The 22419-nt window shown below is 37.0% G+C and overlaps 2 protein-coding genes across 3 annotated transcripts in view; one reads left to right on the forward strand and one right to left on the reverse strand.

Moving 5' to 3' along the window:
* LOC120263663 overlaps positions 1-4433 on the reverse strand; it is a 10322-nt gene extending 5889 nt beyond the window's left edge. Inside the window, exon 1 of the mRNA XM_039271624.1 lies at positions 4316-4433. Coding sequence (XP_039127558.1) covers positions 4316-4433 — 118 coding nt within the window. The remainder of the gene's footprint in view (positions 1-4315) is intronic.
* A 6838-nt stretch (positions 4434-11271) lies between these two features.
* LOC120263830 lies at positions 11272-16688 on the forward strand. 2 transcript variants are annotated; one of them, XM_039271807.1, is made up of 5 exons: positions 11272-11514; positions 11631-11705; positions 11812-11882; positions 12211-12401; positions 16459-16686. In XM_039271807.1, the coding sequence occupies exons 1-5, from the start codon at positions 11411-11413 to the stop codon at positions 16522-16524; spliced, it is 507 nt and encodes a 168-aa protein (XP_039127741.1). In that variant the 5' UTR covers positions 11272-11410; the 3' UTR covers positions 16525-16686. The 2 variants fall into 2 exon arrangements, with proteins under 2 accessions (XP_039127741.1, XP_039127742.1); XM_039271808.1 differs by lacking the exon at positions 11631-11705 and having other exon boundaries at positions 16459-16688.
* Positions 16689-22419: the final 5731 nt, after the last annotated feature.

Below are 22419 nucleotides of genomic sequence, written 5' to 3' on the forward strand. Positions count from 1 at the left end.
GAAAATATTACTTGTGTCGCGAACCAAACTTTACATATTCATTGTTTATTAATGCGTGCGCATAATCATGTAAATTAAATTTGGGTTGATGGTGGTCATTATCCAGGCATACTCACCAAAAACAAAAAACTTACACCACCAACCTCGCCAATTTCATGAAACTCATAATTAAACAACTTCACAAAATTAAGAACAAGTAAAACAAGTAAAACTGCTAGAACAAGTATAATTCCATGAACTCAATTAATAAAATAGCACACCTTTGCTTGTATTATTATATACGGGAAAGGAAATCTGTGATAAACAATGATAAAGGATTGCTAATTTCACTACTAATGTAAATAAACTGTATAAATCAAAAAGGATTAAATAAACAACCTCACTGTGTGTCACTACTAATGCTAAATAAACAACCTCACATCAGATTTTTTTTGCAGGTATAGCCGTACTTTCTTGTTTTTTTATTACCATACCTACTTTGGTTTTTTATATCAATTAAAAAATAGTTGTTTAAAGATATGTGCAATTATCTAGCTATTCAATCTTTTATGTAACATGTGCTGACTTTGGCTTCTTTTTAATTTTCTGATCATACCCACCAGTTCTGGGTTTCTGATCATACTTGTTTAACAGGTGTATTTTTATCCTTTTGCATCCTTCTGTAAGGTTAGGCTGTCGTGGCAAATTTTGATTCTTTGTGAAGTTTTATTCTACAAGTTCTAATTTTCTTACTATCATGTGAGCCTAAAGAGTCGATTAGACTGATGGGCGATGTTACGCTAGGTGGCTGCTGTGACTCTTGCATCCTTTCTCTTTATAGTGGAACCCATCTAAGTAAAAATCCACTGTAACGCTCATAATCTCAGTAAACAAAAAGTCAACCAATTGCACAGAACAACCTCAAAAATTAAAACAACTTTACAATGGATAACTTATTACTCAACTGCTGCAAAAACAAGTGAAAAGGTGTTTCCATAACTCTATTAATAAAAACCACATGATGATGACTGCATTATATACACATGAAAATGTTCCCGGAAACAGTCAACAATGAGACTAACCAATTACACATAACAACCTCACTAATCAAACAACTTCAGAATTAATAACTATTATTTAAATTGCTAGAACAGGTGAAAGTGCCTCCATGTAACTCAAGTAATAAACCACACTGATAACCTCATTATATACACATAGATCCAAAATAGATCCAAAATAGTTAACAATGACGGAGGGTTATTAATTTCACCACTAACACAAAATAATAAACAACCTCTAGTCCATAAAAAGTAACTAAAAATTTCAAAAACAACTCTCGCAATCTCATAGCTAAACAAAAGAACAAGCCAATTTCCACGACCACCCGTCATTAAATCAATCTTCTACCACTCATGTGAAGGGGTTAGAAAGAGGGCACTCGCATGCTTGAGGGGCTTCATTCCACTCATGCAGTATCTCGGGTTTACGACCATCACACTCAATATCGAGCTTCCTCATTTTTCCAGGCAACGACGCTTCAGCTTCCACTGGAGGAGATGTTTTGGTCGTCACCACTAAAACCCTCAAAAACCCTCTTTTTGGCTTCCTTTTCGGGACCCGGTGGAAGAAAGAAGCCCTCTTTTTCGCTTCAGGAAGAAGAAGCCCTCTTTTGAGCTTCACTTCGGACAGTGGAGAAGAAGAAGCTTGTCTCTTGTCTCCCTCTGCCTTTCTCGAGATGAGGGGACCACGATAGCGTGTGTCATGGACTTTTTCAGGAATAGCTCCTCGGTGACAGAATCTTTGAGTTATGCCAGTTAGGTGACTTGAATGACACCTTTAATGTGGTTGTCCGACTTGGCATGAAGCCTAAGTTTTGCATCTTGTTGTGTGAAGTTTAGTTCTTCGTCGATGACAGGTTAAAGTCGGATTATTTAGGGTGGCCTGCTAGAATACTTGCAAACCAAACCTAGGTATCCTCATTGATATAAATTAAAGTTGGAGTTACCTAAAGAAACAGTAAGACACTGGATAACTCCCAGAAAAATTTACTCGTTTTTAGAATAACATCCAATCAAACGTCATTTATTTTTTTATTTTTTTATTTTTCCAACGAAGTGCAATGGCATGTACCAGAAACTCACACAAGACTTTCCTTTTCATGCTTTAGTTCAATATAAGATAAGAATATTCAATTCCAATCAGTCAACATTCGGATAGTAACAGTGACATTGTTCCTATATGAAATAATGGACCATCTTTGTCTGAGCACTAATAAATTTAGATGTGACATACATCACATTTGAAATCGTTTTTTTATACCAGTCTCGCTATTAGCAAATATGCTAATATTCCATTGTAAAAATTAAATCTTAGTTTTCTATCTCTTTTGAAATTACATAAAAAAATTATTAGTTTGATTTAATTTAAAATTTTTTTTAAAACAGGTAAGTGATAAAACTCTAATCATTTTATATAATATTTAACCGAATTAATAAAATTTTAAAATATCAATAAACTAATGTAATTTATGCTCCACTATATTTATTTTTTTATAATTTTTTTAGATGATGTTTGTCATTTTTGTAAAAGAAAATCAGTATATATATAATATATTTATTTATTTATTATGGTAAGAGGGAGATCGTGAGTTTGATAACGATTTTTTATAGTCTTAAATATATTAGAAAAATTTAGATGGTAAGAGGGAGATCGTGCGTCTGTGTGTTTTAATGTGAATAAATTTAGATGCCAGTATACCACATAGAGGTCACTTAGAATCAATTTTTGTATTAGAAAATATTGAACCAAATATGAGTATGAGTTTGTATGACTAGGAATTAGATTTTAGTGGATCCTGACAAAAAGACTATTATTGCCACTTATTAGAATATGACTAATTACATATATACCTATCTTTTAATTCCATTAGAAAAATCAAATATAAGCCTCTTTCTTTGTGATAAAAACTTTATAATATATATATATATATATATATATATATATAAGGACATTGATTCTTATAAGTTTTACAAATAATGATATTATCATGTCAGTTTCTTATGTTTGAAGAAATATCTTACGACTCCTTCTATTAATTGTATTTTATTTATCTTTATGCTAGTGAGTTCTTCAAACTAAATGTTAATAAAATTACTTTCAACTTTGTATTTTTTAATATAACAGTATATAAAATTTCACTGTGTATAATTAATATATAAGCATACACCTAATTCAAATTTTAGCATTAAATGACATGAGACCTTACTTATTTTTGTGAATTGGAGGCAAATAATTTCATTTTTATAGTTGACAAGAAACTTAAAAAATTCTTATATATATATATATATATAACTTCATATTTTCAAAGCTTTGGATATTTTCCAACTCAAGTTTGTAGTTAATATTTTTTTTTCATGTTAACAAGGGATGTATGTTGTAATAAATATATTATTCACATTTATTTGTTTATTTAAATTTCTTTGATAGGCTGATAAATTAGAGGGTAAGGTAGATGACTTGCTGGAGCCCATTATTGAGGAAGCAAAAAGCAAAGAGGGAGACAGCCAAGTTCAAAATGAAGCTTCACCAAACAATGATTTCGCAAGAGTAATGCTATATGTTACGAATGGGTTTTCACGAAATCCTCACACGACCAACGTAGCAGCTATTTTTCTCTTTTCTAATCAACTTGTATTAAAAATAAAAAAGAAAATGTGATTTCAAAGCTGGCATTATCAAACGGTGGATGTGAAGAAAAAACAGCTAGTTTGGAGATGGTGTGAAGATAAGGATGGTGATGACAAATAAATCTTAATCACCAAAACAAATGAAAATTTCATCATCCCTATCCAACAAATTAAAAAAACAACCCATTCTTATTAATTTTTCTTTTTTTTCCGTCCAACACCTTCATAGTTGAAAGAGTTTCTTCCATTTTTCCCCTTAAAAAAATAAATTAAAAAAAAAGAAGAAAAAAAACCCATTGTCATCATCTCTAAGCCAGCATCACCATCGCCAAACCCTTGAACTCTCTCATTCTTCGCCAATGGTGCTTGTAGGCTTCCCCAATTCTTTCTAATCCCAAACCATGAATTTCTAGATTATTGTTTTCTAATTCTTTTGGATTTCGATCAAAAAGAAGAGATGCATAACAATCTCTTCACAATGATCCGAAGCTTGAAGCTCGTCGATGGATGCAAGTCTTCCGCCATCTTCACCATCCCTCCATCATCGTCACCCATCAATCTCATCTCTCTCACAACAACCAATCTCCGTTGAAGCCTCCTTTTTTGTCGCTGAGTGACTTGCTTGACCCGTGGATAGATGTCTCATTAACGAACGATTGGCAACAAAGCTGCCACGGTGTGGTTAATGGGTTGGCGACAAGCGGCGGCGGCGTCGAGTTGATGGGCGGTTGATGATGATGTGAAGACGGTGGCGGTGGTTAAAGACATAAGATTAGGGCTTGCAAAATCACAATTTTTTTATTATTTTTAATCATGCTGATTAGGAAAGAGAAAGCCAGCTACCACCTTGGTCGTGTGAGTATTTCGTGAAACTCATTCGTAATATATAGCATTACTCTTTGGCAAAAGCCACGAACCAAATGACAAATAAATGTATATAATTAATATTTATCTAAAACTTCATATATACATTAGAAAGATATATGAAAAAACCAACTCTCTATTGTGTATTATTACTTTATTCAATCTCTTTAATAATATTGCATGGCTTGGTTAAGTATAATATTGAATCATTACATATTTAGAAAATTTCTTCAAGTATAGAGATTAGTTGGAATTTATAATTTTTTTAGACTGAATGTGTGTAATGGTCCAAAAGGCACTACTGACAAAGGCCAAACACATGTTCTCGATTACCCACTAAAGGGCTCTCTTGGTCCAAAAATGATGAATAGGTGATAATACCTGGTCCAAAAATATTGATAAAAAGTAGTGCTACATCCACTACATTAATAATACTACATTATTTCAGTATAAATTTTTTTTTTGAACCCCTATGCCTTGCCTATTGCTGCTTTAACAAATCCACCGTCCACCAATGGCTTGTTGGACTAAAAAGAAACTGAAATTAATAAGATGTTTTTTAATAATTGAATTTATTGAGAAGGAAAATCTTGAAGTTAACTCAATTTTAATTTAATTAATATCAATTAAAAAATAAATTCGAAGATAAAAATAATATTTAATTTTAAATTAATTTTAATTATTTAAGAGTAATATTTTAATATTAATCATAGTTAAATTGGTTAAAAAGTTATGTTTAACGGATTGAAATTTCTTTTTTTAAAAAACCATTTTAATATAAACTCTGTCATCAATGCATGGAAGTGTTATTCAAACTCACTATCACAAAAAGACCACCAAAAACTAATCCGTTATAAATATATTAAACCCATAATTAAACACCACATGATGTTTTCTTTTTTTCAAGTTTGAACAAGAACTTTTTCCCTCTTATTCCCTCTCCTTCTAATATAACAGTAGTGTACATAGTACATCCAATTGACATTACATCTAGAAATATTTATTTTCTAACAACTATGTATTATACCTTCATTTTCAAACATCATCATCAAACAATAAACAACATCCACAAAACATTATACAATCAAACTTGTCAACCACTCTAAAATTCCACACTCAAAACATGTGTTTCCAATATATATAAATATATATAGAAAAAGAGTGCAAGCAATTATGAGACTTCTTAAGCTATACTAAACATCAACATCTTAGAAAAGTAATTTGTTATCTAAGTTAATAAACACTCAAGCTTTTTCATGATAACAGGTCCCTCTTTGCCTAAGTCCATGGCTCTATCTCTTGTTTACCATCCAAACTCCCTCTTTAACCTTCACCATTTGTGTACCGGTCAATGGCCAAGAGGAAGAAGGCAATGGTCAAAAGAAGGAAGGCAATAGTCAACAGGCAAAAGGGCTGAGGAGGAGCAACCGTGAAGCGACAGCTGTCAAGCGGTTTGGAGACTTTATTATGGGCTGATTACTAGAGATTATCTCGTAATCAATATGATTGTAATCCTTAACCAATTATATGACTTGGCGTGAAACATAAGATACTATGTCGAAGGTTGTTATTTCAAAAAGAAGGAATATATAATGAAAGGAGAGAATGAGTGGCAGGGAGCCTATCATTCAATTTCTTATCTCTCTCTTTCTCTCTCTCTCTCTCTTTCTCTCTCTCTCTCTCTCTCTTTCCTCTATTCTCTCCTTCTTTCTCCCTTTTTCCTCTTTTCTCTATTTCCTTAACCTTCCCAAAACCCTATTTCCTTAACCTTCCCAATACCCTAGCGTCGCATCAGGACGCTACACTGGTCTTTCATTGAATCCCGCTTCCATGACGGAGGGAATGACTACACGATCTCGGGTTGTGGAGGAGAGCATCCATCATCTCAACGACCGCCAGGATGCGCTGCTCGCTAAGATGGAGGACCTCTGTGGCTCCGATTCGGCGGTATCACGGAGCTCTTTGATACTATCCAAAAATCTTTGGCAACTCAACAAACGGTGATGTCCGACATGATGTTCAAGTTATCAAAGATTGAACGAGGCCCTCCGCCTCCCTTACTGTCATCACCCCCGGTGTCGCCCGGAACGGGATACCCTCATCTTATGGCGGCATCCTCGGCAGTGGGCCATCCATCGCAACCACTAGCACGCCTCCCTAAGTTGGAGATTCCTCTCTTCACAGGTGAGAACGTTTTATCTTGGATTTTTCAGATTGAGCATTTTTTTCACATCATGCTACTCCTGAAGACCAAAAGATTTCCATGGCCGCTTTCTATATGACCGGCGCCGCTATTCAATGGTACCATTGGCTATTTGCTACTGACCAGTTGACAACATGGAGCGCCTTTGTCCGCCTGGCGGATATATGTTTTGGTCCATCCAAGTATGTGAACCATGAGGCTCGTCTTTACAAACTCCGGCAACAGTCCTCTGTCATGGTGTATATGTCCGAGTTCGAATGCTTATCGACGAGAGTCATGGGGTTACGACCCAACAGTCTATTAAATTGCTTCCTGTCGGGGTTACGCAAGGACATACGGTAGCGGTGTATACCTTACACCCAGGAGACATTAGCCCGACAGCGATGGGCCTAGCTAAAAATCATTGAGGATAAGTGTAATCTTTGCGAGGGCTGCCTTGGGACCGCCACGCTTGCCCTTAGGGGCCTTGCCTATGGAGCAATACCGGCCTCTAGCCGAGGAGTCCCAGCGCCTCACTGCACCACCAACCACATTACCCATCAGAAGCTAACTCACATTTGAAATGGCGCGTGGAGAAAGCTGAGGCCTCTGTTTTAGCGTGATTCACCATTCACACGAGGTCATCGTTGCGATCCCCACAATTTTTGTGTCTCACGGTAGATGAGAGGGCACGGAGTCTCAGGAGGAGGTTCTCGAACGGATCAGGTCCCTCTAGAGGTTCCAGCAGAGTCGCCCCCGGAGCCACCTTCGGAGGAGATACCCAGTATCTCGTTCCATGCTTTCACAGGTGCTCTCGTGCCATCGACTCTGAAGATTGCAGGCATAATTAATGGCAAGCGTGTCACGGTGTTGATCGTGCGGAGGCTCTACAAACAATTTCCTCAAACTCGCTTAGCATCCCACTTGGGTTTAACTACCCATGTTGCTTCTCACCCTAACGGTGACGGTGGGGAATGGAGAACAGCTGCAATGTGGCGGGGAATGTTTACAGGTTCCTTTAAAGCTAGGCGAGGCCTTATTTCCGGTCGATCTCTTGCTTCTTCGGTATTCGGTCGCAGCGTGGTCCTCGGGGTGCTTTGGTTGCTGAGGAGGGGACCTACACTCTTTGATTACAAAAATCTATGGATGGAGTTTGACCACCATGGAGCTCGAGTACGTCTGCATGGCTTGCCCATGGCATGCGGGGATATGGTTTCCCCGGCCTCTTTACGTCGAGACGCTCTCGGGCATACTGGCAGTCAATATTTTCATCTCTCCGTAACTTGGACGGACGATCAGAGACCACCTGCGGGGTTTTTCGTTTCTGCTGATATCTCAGCCCCACTGGTCTTCGTTGACCAACTGAATCAATTAATTCGACATTTCACTGATATATTCTCCATCCCTACAGGACTTCCACCTGCGCGATCATTCGATCACAGAATTCGCTTACAGCCGAATACCTCGCCAGTGAATGTGCGGCCCTGCCGCTACCCTCATTTCTAGAAGGGAGAGATCGAGCGCCTCGTTGGGGATATGTTGAAAGAGCGGCATCATCGGTAGAACGGCAGCCCTACTCTTCGCCGATGATCCTCGTCAAGAAGAAGGATGGGACATGGAATTTTGTGTGGATTATGTCAGACGCTGAGCAGCCTGTGGCCGTGCGGGATCAATTTCCTATTCCGGCCAGTCGAGGAGTTATTTGATGAACTGGCCGGAGCGAGGGTCTTTTCCAAAATGGATCTACGCTCAGGGTATCACCAAGTTCGTATTCATCCGGAAGACGTCGAAAAAGGCGGCACTTTCGAGCGCATGAAAGAGCACTCGAATTCCTCGTCATGCCCTTTGGTGTCGAGCAGCTCGCCGACATTTCGGGGCCTTGATGAATGAAGTATTCCGTCCGGTGTTGAGGCAAGTTGTGTTGGTTTTCTTCGATGATGTGTTGATATCAGTGCCTCTTGGAACAAGCATCTTGAACATCTTGCTACGGTTTTTACAACGTTTCGGCAGCATCATCTCTCGGCCAAATTCAGTAAGTGTGCATTTGGTTGTACGAGCTTGGGCTATTTAGGACACCGGATTTCGGGGGAGGGTGTTGCAGTAGAACCTGATAAGGTTTAATCCGTGCAAGACTGGCCACTTCCGACCACTGTGCAACAACTGAGGGCGTTCTTAGGCCTGACGGGCTATTATCGGCGCTTTGTCGCGCATTATGCGCGTTTAGCAACTCCCTTAACCGATCTACTCTGGAAGCAGGCCTTCGTTTGGACACCCGCAGCTACAGCAGTGTTTGATGCTCTTAAACATGCACTCACAACCACTCCTGTTCTTCGGTTGCCGTGATTTGATCGTCCTTTCGAAATTCAGACTAATGCATCCTCTACGGGCATTGGAGATATTTTATTACAAGATCAGCATCCTTTGGCTTACTTCAGCAAGGCATTAACACCTCTGCTTCGGGCTTCTTCGGCGTACGTCCGAGAGATGTATGCTCTCACGGAGGCAGTACGCCGTTGGCGTCAGTATTTGCTGGGCAATCGCTTCATCATTTATACTGATCACCAAAGCTTACGCTCCCTCATGCACCAAAGTATTCAGACGCCCGAACAGCACAAATGGCTCACCAAGATTCTAGGCTTTGAATTTGACATAGTTTACAAACCAGCAACAGCTAACAAACCAGCGGATGCTTTATCTAGGCAGTTTAAGGAGGAGACACCTCACTTAGCTGCCCTCGCTGTTACTCGTCCAGTCCCAGCAATCTGGCAGGCCCTCCAAAGTGCTTATACTGAGGACCCAGCAATGACAAACCTATGGAATTCAATTTAGCAAGATCTTGCTGCATATCCAGATCATATTATCAGGGATCACGTTGTATTATTCAAGGGCGTATCATGATCCCTGCAAATGGTCCTCTACGCCATCTCCTAATATCAGAGTTCCATAACACACCCGTGGGTGGTCACGCTGGGGCTCTCCGGACTTTCCACAGGATTGCGGGCACTTTTTATTGGCCTTCACTGAAACAACAAGTGCGCAACTTTGTAGCAACTTGCCGAGTTTGTCAGACTGTGAAGCCATTTAATAAGGCCCCACAAGGCTTGCTGCAGCCTCTTCCTCTGCAGGGAAAAATATGGGGGTTACTATCCCTGGATTTCATCACTCACCTTCCAAATTCAGGAGGAAAGACAGTTATTTTAGTAGTCGTTGATCGACTATCTAAACAAGCTCATTTCTCGGCTTTATCCACACAATTTACAGCCCTCCAAGTTGCTGAGCTCTTTGTGAAAGATGTTATACACCTTCATGGCGTCCCAGTATCCCTGGTGTCCGACCGAGACCCATTGTTCATGAGCTAGTTCTGGAAAGAATTGTTCAAGTTGCATGGTACTCAGCTCTCGATGAGTAGCGCCTACCACCCTCAGTCGGATGGGCAAACAGAGATTTTGAACAGATACCTTGAAGATTACCTTCGATGCTTCGCCGGTGATCATCCCAAACAATGGTCTTCTCTGCTCGTTTGGGCCGAATGGCATTACAATACTGCGTGGCACTCCGCCATCCAAATGTCCCCATATGAGGCGGTATATGGACGAGCACCTCCCACTTTACTGGATTATGTCGGGTCTGGCATAACGGTGGGCGCGGTCCATAACATGCTCTCGGATCGCACCCGCGTGATGACTACTCTCAGGGGTAATCTCCTTCGTGCCCAGCAACGTATGAAGATGAAAGCTAATACCAAAAGGACGGATACTGCTTTCAAGGTGGGCGATTGGGTTTTCCTCAAGCTGCAACCCTATCGTCAACGGTCACTCACTCAGCAACCATCCCATAAGCTCTCCAAACGTTTTTTCGGGCCTTTTAAAATATTGCAGAATATTGGTCCGGTGGCGTATCGTTTGGAATTACCGGAGACAGCCCAATTACACAACGTGTTTCACATCTCGAAGCTCAAACTTTGCCGAGGCGACCCCACAGTGCAACAGCTTCCACTTCCGGGAGAATTCAGAGAGCACCAACCAGTTTTTCAACCGGTATCTATTTTACAGTCCCGTCTAATATTACTCCGTGGACAGCCAGTCAAGCAATACTTGGTACAATGGGAAAACCATTCAGCTGTGGATGCGACATGGGTCACTGCGCAGGAGTTGCGCCAAAACTTCCCACACTTTTGACTTGAGGAAAAGTCTGGTTCTGAAGGGTGGGCTAATGTACCGTTCAATGGCCAAGAGGAAGAGGGAAATGGTCAAAAGAAGGAAGGCAATAGTCAACAGGCAAAAGGGCTGAGGAGGAGCAACCGGGAAACGACAATTGTCACGCGGTTTGGAGACTTTATTATGGGCTGATTACTAGAGATTATCTCGTAATCAATATGACTGTAATCCTTAACCAATTATATGACTTGGCGTGAAGCACAAAATACTATGTGGAAGGTTGTTATTTCAAAAAGAAGGAATATATAATGAAAGGAGAGAATGAGTGGCAGGAGCCTATCATTCAATTTCTTATCTCTCTCTTTCTCTCTCTCTCTCTCTCTCTCTCTCCTCTCTTCTCTCCTCCTTTCTCCCTTTTTCCTCTCTACTTTTTCCTCTTTTCTCTATTTCCTTAACCTTCCCAAAACCCTAGCGCCGCATCGGGACGCTACAATTTGCCTCCCTCTGGTTCTCGACCTTGTTCCGGTCTTCTTCATCGGTTTATGTCAATCTCTTCATCATCTCACAGTCATCGTCTACCGATATTTCAAGTGATGAAATCTTCGATTGATCTCAATGATCAAGAGTCAAGAAACAAAGACTCAAAGTATACACAATGGTTTCTTAAGTTCTTATATTTTTATGTGGTTTAATTCATTATTAGCTAATGATGTTTAGTTGTTATGCTTTTTCATTCATATATATATATATATATATATACAGAAACACTAATTCCAAACTTCAGATGGTTCCGTCATCACGAAATGCAAGATTTTCACTTCCCAACATCCCTGTTTGGTAAGATATATATATATATATATATATAAAGAGATACCGTTTTTCATGAAACTTTATTTCTTAAAACTTAATCACAAGAGTTACTTGTGTTGTTTTATGTGTGTAGGGCAAGGTGGGCTTTGGGGGCCTTGGTTTGCTTGGCTCTTCCATTCTACAAGAGAATACTAAGAATAGAAGGTATATTCAATTATTCTATTTTTTATCATATAATTATAACTTATATATGTTATTTGTGCCATGTTAAGATGTTCTCTATATGAAAATGATATGCTTTATTTTTGTTAAAAACTCAAAAAACAAAAAGGTCAATTTTTTTAAAGAACATTTTGTGTTTCCAATTAAAAGAGGTTTGGTTTTTTTTCCCAAAGATATTTCTGGATGTATTTTTTATATTAATTGGTATCTTTTATTATATATTGTCAAATATATTTAAAAATTTTTGATGTGCAACATCAACTTAATTTACGTTTATTTTAATGAATATTTTTAAAATTTTAATATTTAGACGGATTGGAGAAAACAGTAGAAACGGTGGTGGAGGGCGTTGAAAAAGCAGCTGAAACGACTGAAAAAATAGCCTCGGATATCGCCAATGCTTTGCCAGAAGGAAAGTTAAAGCAAGTAGTTCTTGAGGTGGAGAATATAGCTGAACAAATTGATGATGGTGCAGAGAAAATTGAAGAATTCTTAGACAAGGTGATGTTTTCTTTAATTTTAATCTAATTAAAAATTAAATAAAAAATAAAGTAATAATGAAGCAAAAGTAAATATTAATTATATCCACAAGTTGATGGTAAAAGTCTCCATTTCAACGAATGCGTTTTAAGTCTTTTAAATCTTTCTTGATTTTCCAATGAAGTGCAATGGCATGTGTAAGATACACAAGACTTTGCTTTCATGCTTTAGTTCAATATGGGATAAGAATATTCAATTTCAATTAGTCAATTTGATAATGATGTTGCATACCTTTCTTTTAAGGTAATAGTAACTTTTCTTTTTGATTTTTTTTTTTTCTATTGGATGGTAACACTGACATTGTTCGTATGAGAAATTGGACCATCTTTGTCTCAACACTAACAAATTCAGATGTGAAATATATCACATTTGGGATTATTTTGTTAGAAAATTTTAATAACAATCAACCATTTTTGATCAACAACTAAGTAACGATAACATCTACTCCCTCCGTTCTTTTTTATTTGTCATAAACCCATGTTTTTTTTATCTGTCATTTTTAAACTTCAAAAAGCATTTATTATTATTATTTTTTTCTAAAATTACCCTAACACTCTATTTAATTCTTTTCTTAAAATTTAATATGAAAAAAAATGTGAAGATATAAATTAGGAGTAATTTTGGAAATATAACTGTTTTTTTATTAAATTATGTGAAATAACCAACTTTCTTGGTATGTGAGATTCGGTTATTCACGACAGATAAAAAAGAACGAAGGGAGTATTATATATGAAATATATTATAAATCAATATAATAAAATATGTTATCTCTCATTGATGATGAAACATGGATTGGAGGTATACTCTGCGTTAAAAAAATGAGAAATACGATACTAGGGTTTTATTGAATCTTTTCTCTCCAATTTTTCAATCACACACCACCCCACATAAACACATCATATGTTAGTATGTTATATATTAATTGGACACAAGCCTAATGGGCTAATTTGGGTCAGATTAAAAAGTGGATTGAACATAACATAAATATTAATTGTCTTTTAGATTATGTTAGTCCATAAAATAATTGAGATGTGGAGTTGGATTTTAATGGACCAAAATAATAAGTGGAATATTACTATGACCAAGTATTTCATTGTAAAAATCAAATATATAGCACTAGTCTCTTTATTTGTGTAGGAGCTTTAAAAAAAATATATCTATAGTAAATTATATTAGTCATATTTATTTAGTTTGGATAGTAAGAGGGAGGATTATGAGTTTGATAATGATTATTTTAGTCTTAATATATATGTATGTATGAGTAACCCTCTTTTAAGGACGTTTCTAGATTTTAAATCTAAAGATATTCTAAAATAGCAGTTAAATTTGCATCTAATAATCATTTTGCATTCATGCATAGTACATAACAGTAATTAACATTTAACAGTACTTAGTAGTGCCTAACAATACCGAAACACAGTAAACAAAACTTGTACGTGAAATTTTGCAGGATTACTATTGTTTACGATACATGGTTACTTCTTAGCACTATTTAACACTATTTGATACTGTGTAAAACTTGATTATAACTATTAAATATAGATCGAATGACATCATGAAATATCTTTATTAGATTTAAAATCTAAAAATTTCCCTAGAGGGCGTGCCCTCAGTATATATTTAATATGAATAAATTTAGATGCCACATATAGTGCCCTTAGAGTCAATTATTAAATGTTAGACCAAATACATGTTCGAATCTATATGACGGGAGTCTAGATCTTAATGGATCATAGCAATTAGACATTTAGACCATTATTGACAATTATTAGAATATGATCAAATAAATGCCTATCTTTTTATTCCATTGGAAAAATTAAATGCAAGTCTCTCTCTGTGGTAGAACCTTACAACAAGGTTGTCAGACCCGGCCCGGACAATGACTTGAACTGGTAGAATCTCCCAAGCTTTCTTGGCACTCTCGCATGTTGCAATATACTTGAACTGGTTCTCATCAACACCCCCAAAAATTGCATTGAGAGCTTTTCCATTAGCATTAGCTTTGCGCATGTCTTCGACACTCCAACGACTTTTCTTCTTCATGATCACGTCTCGCCTTCATCAACTAGAGTAGGAGGAGACCATCCTTCTTCTACGACAATCCATGCACTCTCATCAATGGACTTGATAAACGCTCCATGCGTGCCTTCAATATGGATAGTTGGATCCATTTAGCAACGATGGTCGTGCTGACCGAAGCTCCTTCTTTTCCCGGCCATCAATGGAACTTGTTAGGGACCTCACGACTTTGAAACCAAAGTGAAAACGACGACCAAGGCTCGATACCACTTGTTAGTTCCTCCCGGTGTGGTTTGTGGGTATTTAGTAACACTTAAGCACTCATAGAAGTCTCACACAAACCAATAAAGAAAAAGACACAAACAAAACACAAGGAGACACCAACGCTGGTAACCTGACTCGACGCCCACTCGCCTCACGTCGGGGCCAAGCTCCCGAGATAAACAATCCACTAAAAGAGGTGAAAAATAGATAAGTACAAACACTTGTCACTCACACTCTCAACAATAAAGATCACTACCATCTCTAGATTGCTTTTTGGCTCACACACTCTCCTCAAAGAGTCACTCAAGAGTCACACCTCCAATCTACGAAGCAGGGTAACTTATATAGACGCCTCAACGTCCCAAATATAAGCACATACCTCTTTTAGAATCTCCGGGCTACTAATTTAAAAACCTGCTGAAATTAGTCGTCAGAACTCCCCGTTGTAACATGAATTGCAACATGGCTCTCGATCACGACTTGACTGAGTTTTGGTTACATTGCGGACGACCTCAAGACCCATCAACCTCCCGGTCATGCTTAGTTTCGAGTCGATGCAGCCAAATCTCCCGATCCCGATCGGCAAGCAACTAGCCTACCTCCTCGGGTTCCTCATCACGCGAGTCCCCTCGCAGGGCGCAGCGTCCTGTGCGTCTTCACGAAACTTGCCAAACTTAGTCTTCAATCCACCCTAAATTTGGTCTTCAAAGATTCTCCAAACTTGATCTTCAATTCACCCAAGTTTTGGTCCTCAAATCTGCTGTTAATAGACTTCAATGATTCTCATCAAGGATTCTTCAAATCATATCTTCATTCACACCATGAATAGATCTTTCTTTAATTAAGCTCCACCATATTTAGTCTTCAATCAAATCACCCTAAATATGGTCTCGATATGATCTAGTCTTCAAGTTGTAATGCATTGCCAAAAGATAACTTCACCAAGATCTTTTAAGATACTTCACCATGATCTTCAAGATATTTTGGCTCCATGTTGAGAGACTTACTAAAAAAATAGCTCCATCAAGATCTTCAAGATGTTTTGCCTTGCACTCAAGTCTCCTCGCCATGTCACCATGCTTGCCACATCATCAATTATGCTTTGTCACCTTGGTTGCCACGTCACTTGGTCTAGGTGTCAAATCATGCCAATAAATAGTGCGGTTGCACTAACATATATGAACATTAATTCTTATAATTTACCAAATAATGATATTTGTCTTCTTCTTATTTTTCAAAAAACATCTTACAACCACTTCATTAATTTTATTTCACTTAGTTTATTTCAATAAGATCTCCTACATAAATATTAAAAATAAATAATTTTTCAAAAATTAGATGGCTTGAATTTAATATAAAAATTGATCGATATTTTTAAATAAAACAGTGGATATAAAAAACTTTATCACCGAAAAAGTTGATATATTGAAGTTCTAGGGATAAATAAAATGAAAATGAAAATGTAGCATGTGTTTCTATGGATTAGAGACATAAATTTATTTTTATAGAGATGACAAGAAATTTAAAATTCTTGTTTAAATATATATATATATATATATATGACTTTATATTTTCAAAGCTTTTGGTTATTTTCCCCAACTCAAGGTTGTAGTAGCTATTTATTTATTTTTTTTTTACTTTTATTTTTTTATGTTAACAAGGGATGTATTAACTTAGACTATGTAATAAATATATTATTCACATTTATTAATTTATATTTAAATTTCTTTTATAGGTTGAGAAAATAGAGGACAAGGTGGAGGATTTGGTGGAGCCCATTACTGAGGAAGGAAAAAAATAAAGAGGGAGAGAGCAAAGTTCAGAATGAAGCTTCACCAAAGACTGATTTGCCAAAAACCACTTCAGAACCAAATGACAAATAAATGTATATTAATATTTATTTAAAAATCATTAAAAGGAAATATGAAAACCAACACTCTATTGTGTATTATTAATTTATTCAATCTCTTTAATTAATAATAGGTATAATCACCAAAAATAGTCCATCATCTTTTCTATCTTTTTCAGTCCCTCTACTTTCATAAATGCTCCATTAGTCCCTCTACTTGAAAAATGTACTCATTTAGTTAAAAATGCTTTCTAACAAGTCCCTCTATTTTTTTAAAAATATGCCCACCCTTAGAGGGACTAAGTGGACACGTTTCAAAAGTAGAGGGACCCAGGCGAGCCTTTTAACTAAGTGGTACACATTTCAAAAGTGAGAGACTAGTCGGGAGACGTTTTAGAGTAGAGGGACCAAAAGAAAAGAGAAAGAAAAGTAGAGGGACCAACTAGGGTATTATACCTTAATAATATTGTATTGCATGATTAAATGCAATATTGAATGATTACATATCTAGAAAATTAATTACCTCAGGTATAGAGATTTTTTAAGTTAAATGTGACTATGTGAGAGATTTTTGAGATGAGAGTGAGATTTTTGGATGATTATAATTAAAAAAATTGAGAATTTTCTCAATCACAATGAGTTTCTAGAAGTTTTTTTTTGTTGGATTTGATATGCTAATATAATGAATTAAAATTAGTTTTTGTAAATTTTAAAAAATTGAAAAACTATGCTTTGGTTGAAAGAAAAAACAAGGTAGGATCAAATAAAGAATGTAAATAAAAAGAGTAAAAAATTTTATCTTTTTCACTTTCTTCTTCCAACCAAACTCAGGAAAATGACTTCTATTTTTGACCCTTGAAAAAAAAAGTTCTCATAATTCACTATTTTTTTAACCCAAAAAAAATTCAATCATTATGGTCCACCATAATTAACTTATTTTGCACAAAATATCATTACTTATGTGTCACGACCCGACCCGCGGGCCCGCCACGTGACAACCGCCGCGACGATCCCGAGGAGGGACACACACCACTCAACCCTCGAGTCATCGCAAGGCTCACAAACTCCTGCTAAACAACACCGCAATAAAAAAAAAGTACCAAAAGCAAAACTTTCACTCGAAGAATCAACAGTAAAGTGAAAGATATACAAATCACAGTTACAGAGTTAAGAACACTAGTGGATCCACTGCACTCATACAATGCAACCTGATTAAGAGTAAACAAACAACCTGACTCGGGATACAAATTGCCAAGCACTTCGCCTCGCTATGACAACCAAAACCTCTAAAACCTGGAAGAGAGGAGGGGGGTGAGTAACCATAGTCACTCAGTGAATGGGTTAGCACAAATCTAACAGAATATCAAAACAAATCGAGGAAATTCCAATAAACACATTTTACAATAACATAAATGAACTAGAATGTTCACATTTGCAACACAATGAAAATACAGGATATGAAACCTTTGTATTTAAAAACCAAAACACCAATTCTCACGAGTATAGACAAATCATCAACATGTATAAAACAAATGCCTGGATATAATTTCCCAAAATGAGTAGAAAAACCAACTTAAACAAATAAAATCCTCGATAATCACAAACCCTCAATTCTGCATGATACATGTTCGAAAAGCATTAAGATATCAGACATGCTATGTAAAAGATCACACTTCGAATATACCAATTGCAAGAAAATAGAATTTTCCTCAAATATTGAAATTTCATCTCGATCAAATAAACAATGGCCTAAAAACACTCTCTCTAACATTAGCCGCCGTCGCGACTAAGTTGAGAGCCGTCAAGGTCTTCGCATCCTTGACGTTGGCCCACCGGTCCCGTGTGGTGACCCCGGGATCCCGATGTATCATCCAATCAGGGCTCTACGCTCCCACCTGATCTGGACAGATCAACACTCAGGTCCACCACGCCACCTCTAAAGGCTGGCCCGTGGGGACCCACTACTGCAGTAGTCGGGCCTTAGCCCGCCGTCACCATCCAAACCATCATGTAAATGTAGCCATAATATAATCTGTATAAATCATACCATAGGGTCCTTATCCAGGACAAGCATTCACATATCGGAAATAAACATTATTTCCACAAATCCCAAGCCAAAGCACAGCAATACATATAAACTTTCAAATAATATTCTGATCCCGATGTGCAAATACATTCAAAAACATTGTTGTCCAAATGCCAAGAATAACACAATAACATTGCGAAGCTCTTTAAGTTGATTGAAACATTGCCTTAGACAAGAAACCAGCTAATATCAGATACACTGTAATACTCACAATCCAGAAGAACATGCCATTCAGAAATAAAAAACCCTTTATTTTCATAACTATCAATATCAAAAGCATACTTATACAAGTGAAAGGTTTTACAAACCATTTCTAAAAAAATAAATACCAATAAGGTAGAAAGGAAACATTAAGTTTTTGGAATACCATAAAAAGTCATCAAAACAAACATAGCTTTTGTTCTAGTTAAACCTCAAGTTACTTAGGATCATTCTAGCTTTCTCTTTCTTTAGCTCACTAAGTTTTCCTAAAAGTACAAGATTACTCTCCAAAGTCTAGTCAACCCCAATATCCAAATCCTTTAAAAGTCATGAAAATGTGTTCATCCCATCACGTATATTTACACCTACCAATATATATTAATTAAATCCTACTTTATACATGATCAGGTATTTACTTCCACAAGTCTTTACTATTCAACCCTTTCTTATCCTCAATCATATCTTTAAATCCTTATCATGGTGTCGTTACCTCAACATCAATATTTACTTCATCGATTAATAATCTCATTGTCAAAATACTCACAAGTTGACTATCTCCTCTAAGGATGTATTAAATCAAACTATTATTAAAAAAATTCACGGGAATATTCAGTCTTTTGCAATTCAACACTTGTCATATATATATCTCAAGCTATTCATCATCAACATTCTAAAAGAAATTCCATTTAAAAATAGTAATCATAATCATTGACATCCACCCGATATATATATACCACAATATGATCAACTACAATTAAGCACCCTACAAAGATACTTACAAGAACAAATTTCATCAATTTCAACATAAGTGTAGTTATATACCTTAGCATTAAAGGCTTCATCAAATTCCATCTACCATATTATCACATCATGCCTCAAAGCTTTAGAGATTATACATCACTAGGAGATTAAATCATCCATTGAACATACATAATCAATTTCACTTATAACATATAAGCTCAATGAACTCATTGTAATAATCAACAATTTTCATTCATCCACCAAACATGTATGTCCTTAGTAAGCGTTCTCATGATTTTTCAGAGAGTAAACCACAAGTCATTCCAAATAAAACATAGTTTCTAGCGGTCATCTATGCTTTCTTTTCTCCTATAGCCAGTGATTTGAAAACATGATAAAGCCATGGAAATCATTTCAGAAAAACAAATAAAATATTTTCGATACTCAATTAGAATTGTGCACTTAACATAACCCACTCACAGAACATGTTGCCTCGCGTGGAGACGCGCACACTGATTGGCGGTTTCCTTCTCCTTGGAGGATGCTTCGCCACCTAGATACAAGTAGGAAATCCAAATACTAATGAACACGAGAATGATAGCTAAAAGAAAATGCATTCAAATACATTATACATGTCTAATACGAAAACTTAGGGTTTTAGGGCAAAATATTGTCATTTTGGACCCAAACGACCTCAGAATGGAATAAACCTAGTTCCAATAAGTTCAATGAATGAAAAGCTTCAATTTGGATCAAAGAAATACAAGAAAAGGCCAAGGTTTTTTTCGATTGCTACAAGAACATCGGGATTGCTACGAGAAACCCGACCCTTACAAATGCTTTTTCTCTCATTTTACAGAGATCAAACGATGAAATTTTTGCCACAATTCTTATGAATAACAATTGACAACATCAAGGGCTTCATTTTAAGCCCAAAAAAACTCCCACAAATCATGGAAAAATCCAAGGTTTTGGTCTAGGTTTATGAATAATGAATACAATGAAAAATACTGGAAGAAATACATACTAAAAACTCGGATAAAGGCTCTTACCTTACTCAAGAGGATATGAGGATTAAATTTTTGATGTTGGCTCGCCGGAATTGGTCGCCGGGAAATAGTTTCAATATTTTTTAGGGTTCGGCCGGCATGAAGAAGCAAAGAAAGAGAAGGAAAGAAGAAGGAAAACAAATGAGTTTTGATGATAACTCTCGGCACCTCACAGGTGCGATTCTACAGATCTTTGAGTCACTACGATGCCATTTTTTGCTACGATGTCGGGTGCTACAAAGACGTATGTAATCAATAGTGTTGAGTGCAAAAAACTACAGAAACAGACTGGTTTAACTACAGTAATGGGCTGCTACAAATGTCTTTACTTTTTTCTAAATTACTCTATTGCCCCTGTAACACAAGGATGGAAACAAAAATCCAAATGACCGAATTGCCCCCTATTTTTGGCAAGATTTTCGCACATAACCAACTGTGCAATCCAGTAAAAATCTATTAATGCAAAATGACCATTTTACCCTAATGCATTTCACAGAAATAAGAGAAGATCCTAGGTCCAAATTTGGATCGGATACAACACTCTACCCTCCTTAAAGAAATTTCGTCCTCGAAATTTCGAAGTGACCTCGACTCTAGATGAGCAGGGGCAACTGCCCCAAGACACGTAAGAAGACATTGTGCTGGCAACACTAACTGAACAGATCACCCAAACAATACTTAAACCAAGTTTAAACATGCATCTATGCTACATGCTTGACTCTAACTGGATCCACTAGCGACTACAGGAGACCCACTAGGACTACAAGAGACGATCGAAAGCAAGAATAAAAGACAGTTATCAATCCAACCAATAGCTCTGATACCAATAAAATTGTCACGACCCGACCCGCGGGCCCGCCAGCGTGACAACCGCGCGACGATCCCGAGGAGGGACACACACCACTCAACCCTCGAGTCATCGCAAGGCTCACAAAACTCCCTCGCTAAACAACACCGCAATAAAAAAAAAGTACCAAAAGCAAAACTTTCACTCGAAGAATCAACAGTAAAGTGAAAGATATACAAATCACAGTTACAGAGTTAAGAACACTAGTGGATCCACTGCACTCATACAATGCAACCTGATTAAGAGTAAACAAACAACCTGACTCGGGATACAAATTGCCAAGCACTTCGCCTCGCTATGACAACCAAAAAACCTCTAAAACACGGAAGAGAGGAGGGTGAGTAACCATAGTCACTCAGTGAATGGGTTAGCACAAATCTAACAGAATATCAAAACAAATCGAGGAAATTCCAATAAACACATTTTACAATAACATAAATGAACTAGAATGTTCACATTTGCAACACAATGAAAATACAGGATATGAAACCTTTGTATTTAAAAACCAAAACACCAATTCTCACGAGTATAGACAAATCATCAACATGTATAAAACAAATGCCTGGATATAATTTCCCAAAATGAGTAGAAAAACCAACTTAAACAAATAAAATCCTCGATAATCACAAACCCTCAATTCTGCATGATACATGTTCGAAAAGCATTAAGATATCAGACATGCTATGTAAAAGATCACACTTCGAATATACCAATTGCAAGAAAATAGAATTTTCCTCAAATATTGAAATTTCATCTCGATCAAATAAACAATGGCCTAAAAACACTCTCTCTAACATTAGCCGCCGTCGCGACTAAGTTGAGAGCCGTCAAGGTCTTCGCATCCTTGACGTTGGCCCACCGGTCCCGTGTGGTGACCCCGGGATCCCGATGTATCATCCAATCGTGGCTCTACGCTCCCACCC

The sequence above is a fragment of the Dioscorea cayenensis genome, chromosome 6, assembly GCF_009730915.1.
Source record: "Dioscorea cayenensis subsp. rotundata cultivar TDr96_F1 chromosome 6, TDr96_F1_v2_PseudoChromosome.rev07_lg8_w22 25.fasta, whole genome shotgun sequence".
Lineage (NCBI taxonomy): Eukaryota > Viridiplantae > Streptophyta > Magnoliopsida > Dioscoreales > Dioscoreaceae > Dioscorea > Dioscorea cayenensis.

Bases quoted from the DNA above. Each gene is read 5' to 3' on its own strand.
- LOC120263830 (XM_039271807.1), top strand. From the start codon at position 11,411: ATGTCAATCTCTTCATCATCTCACAGTCATCGTCTACCGATATTTCAA. The intron at 11,706-11,811 runs GTAAGATATATA...TTATGTGTGTAG, and splicing joins CTTCCCAACATCCCTGTTTG to GGCAAGGTGGGCTTTGGGGG. The intron at 11,883-12,210 runs GTATATTCAATT...TTTAATATTTAG, and splicing joins GAGAATACTAAGAATAGAAG to ACGGATTGGAGAAAACAGTA.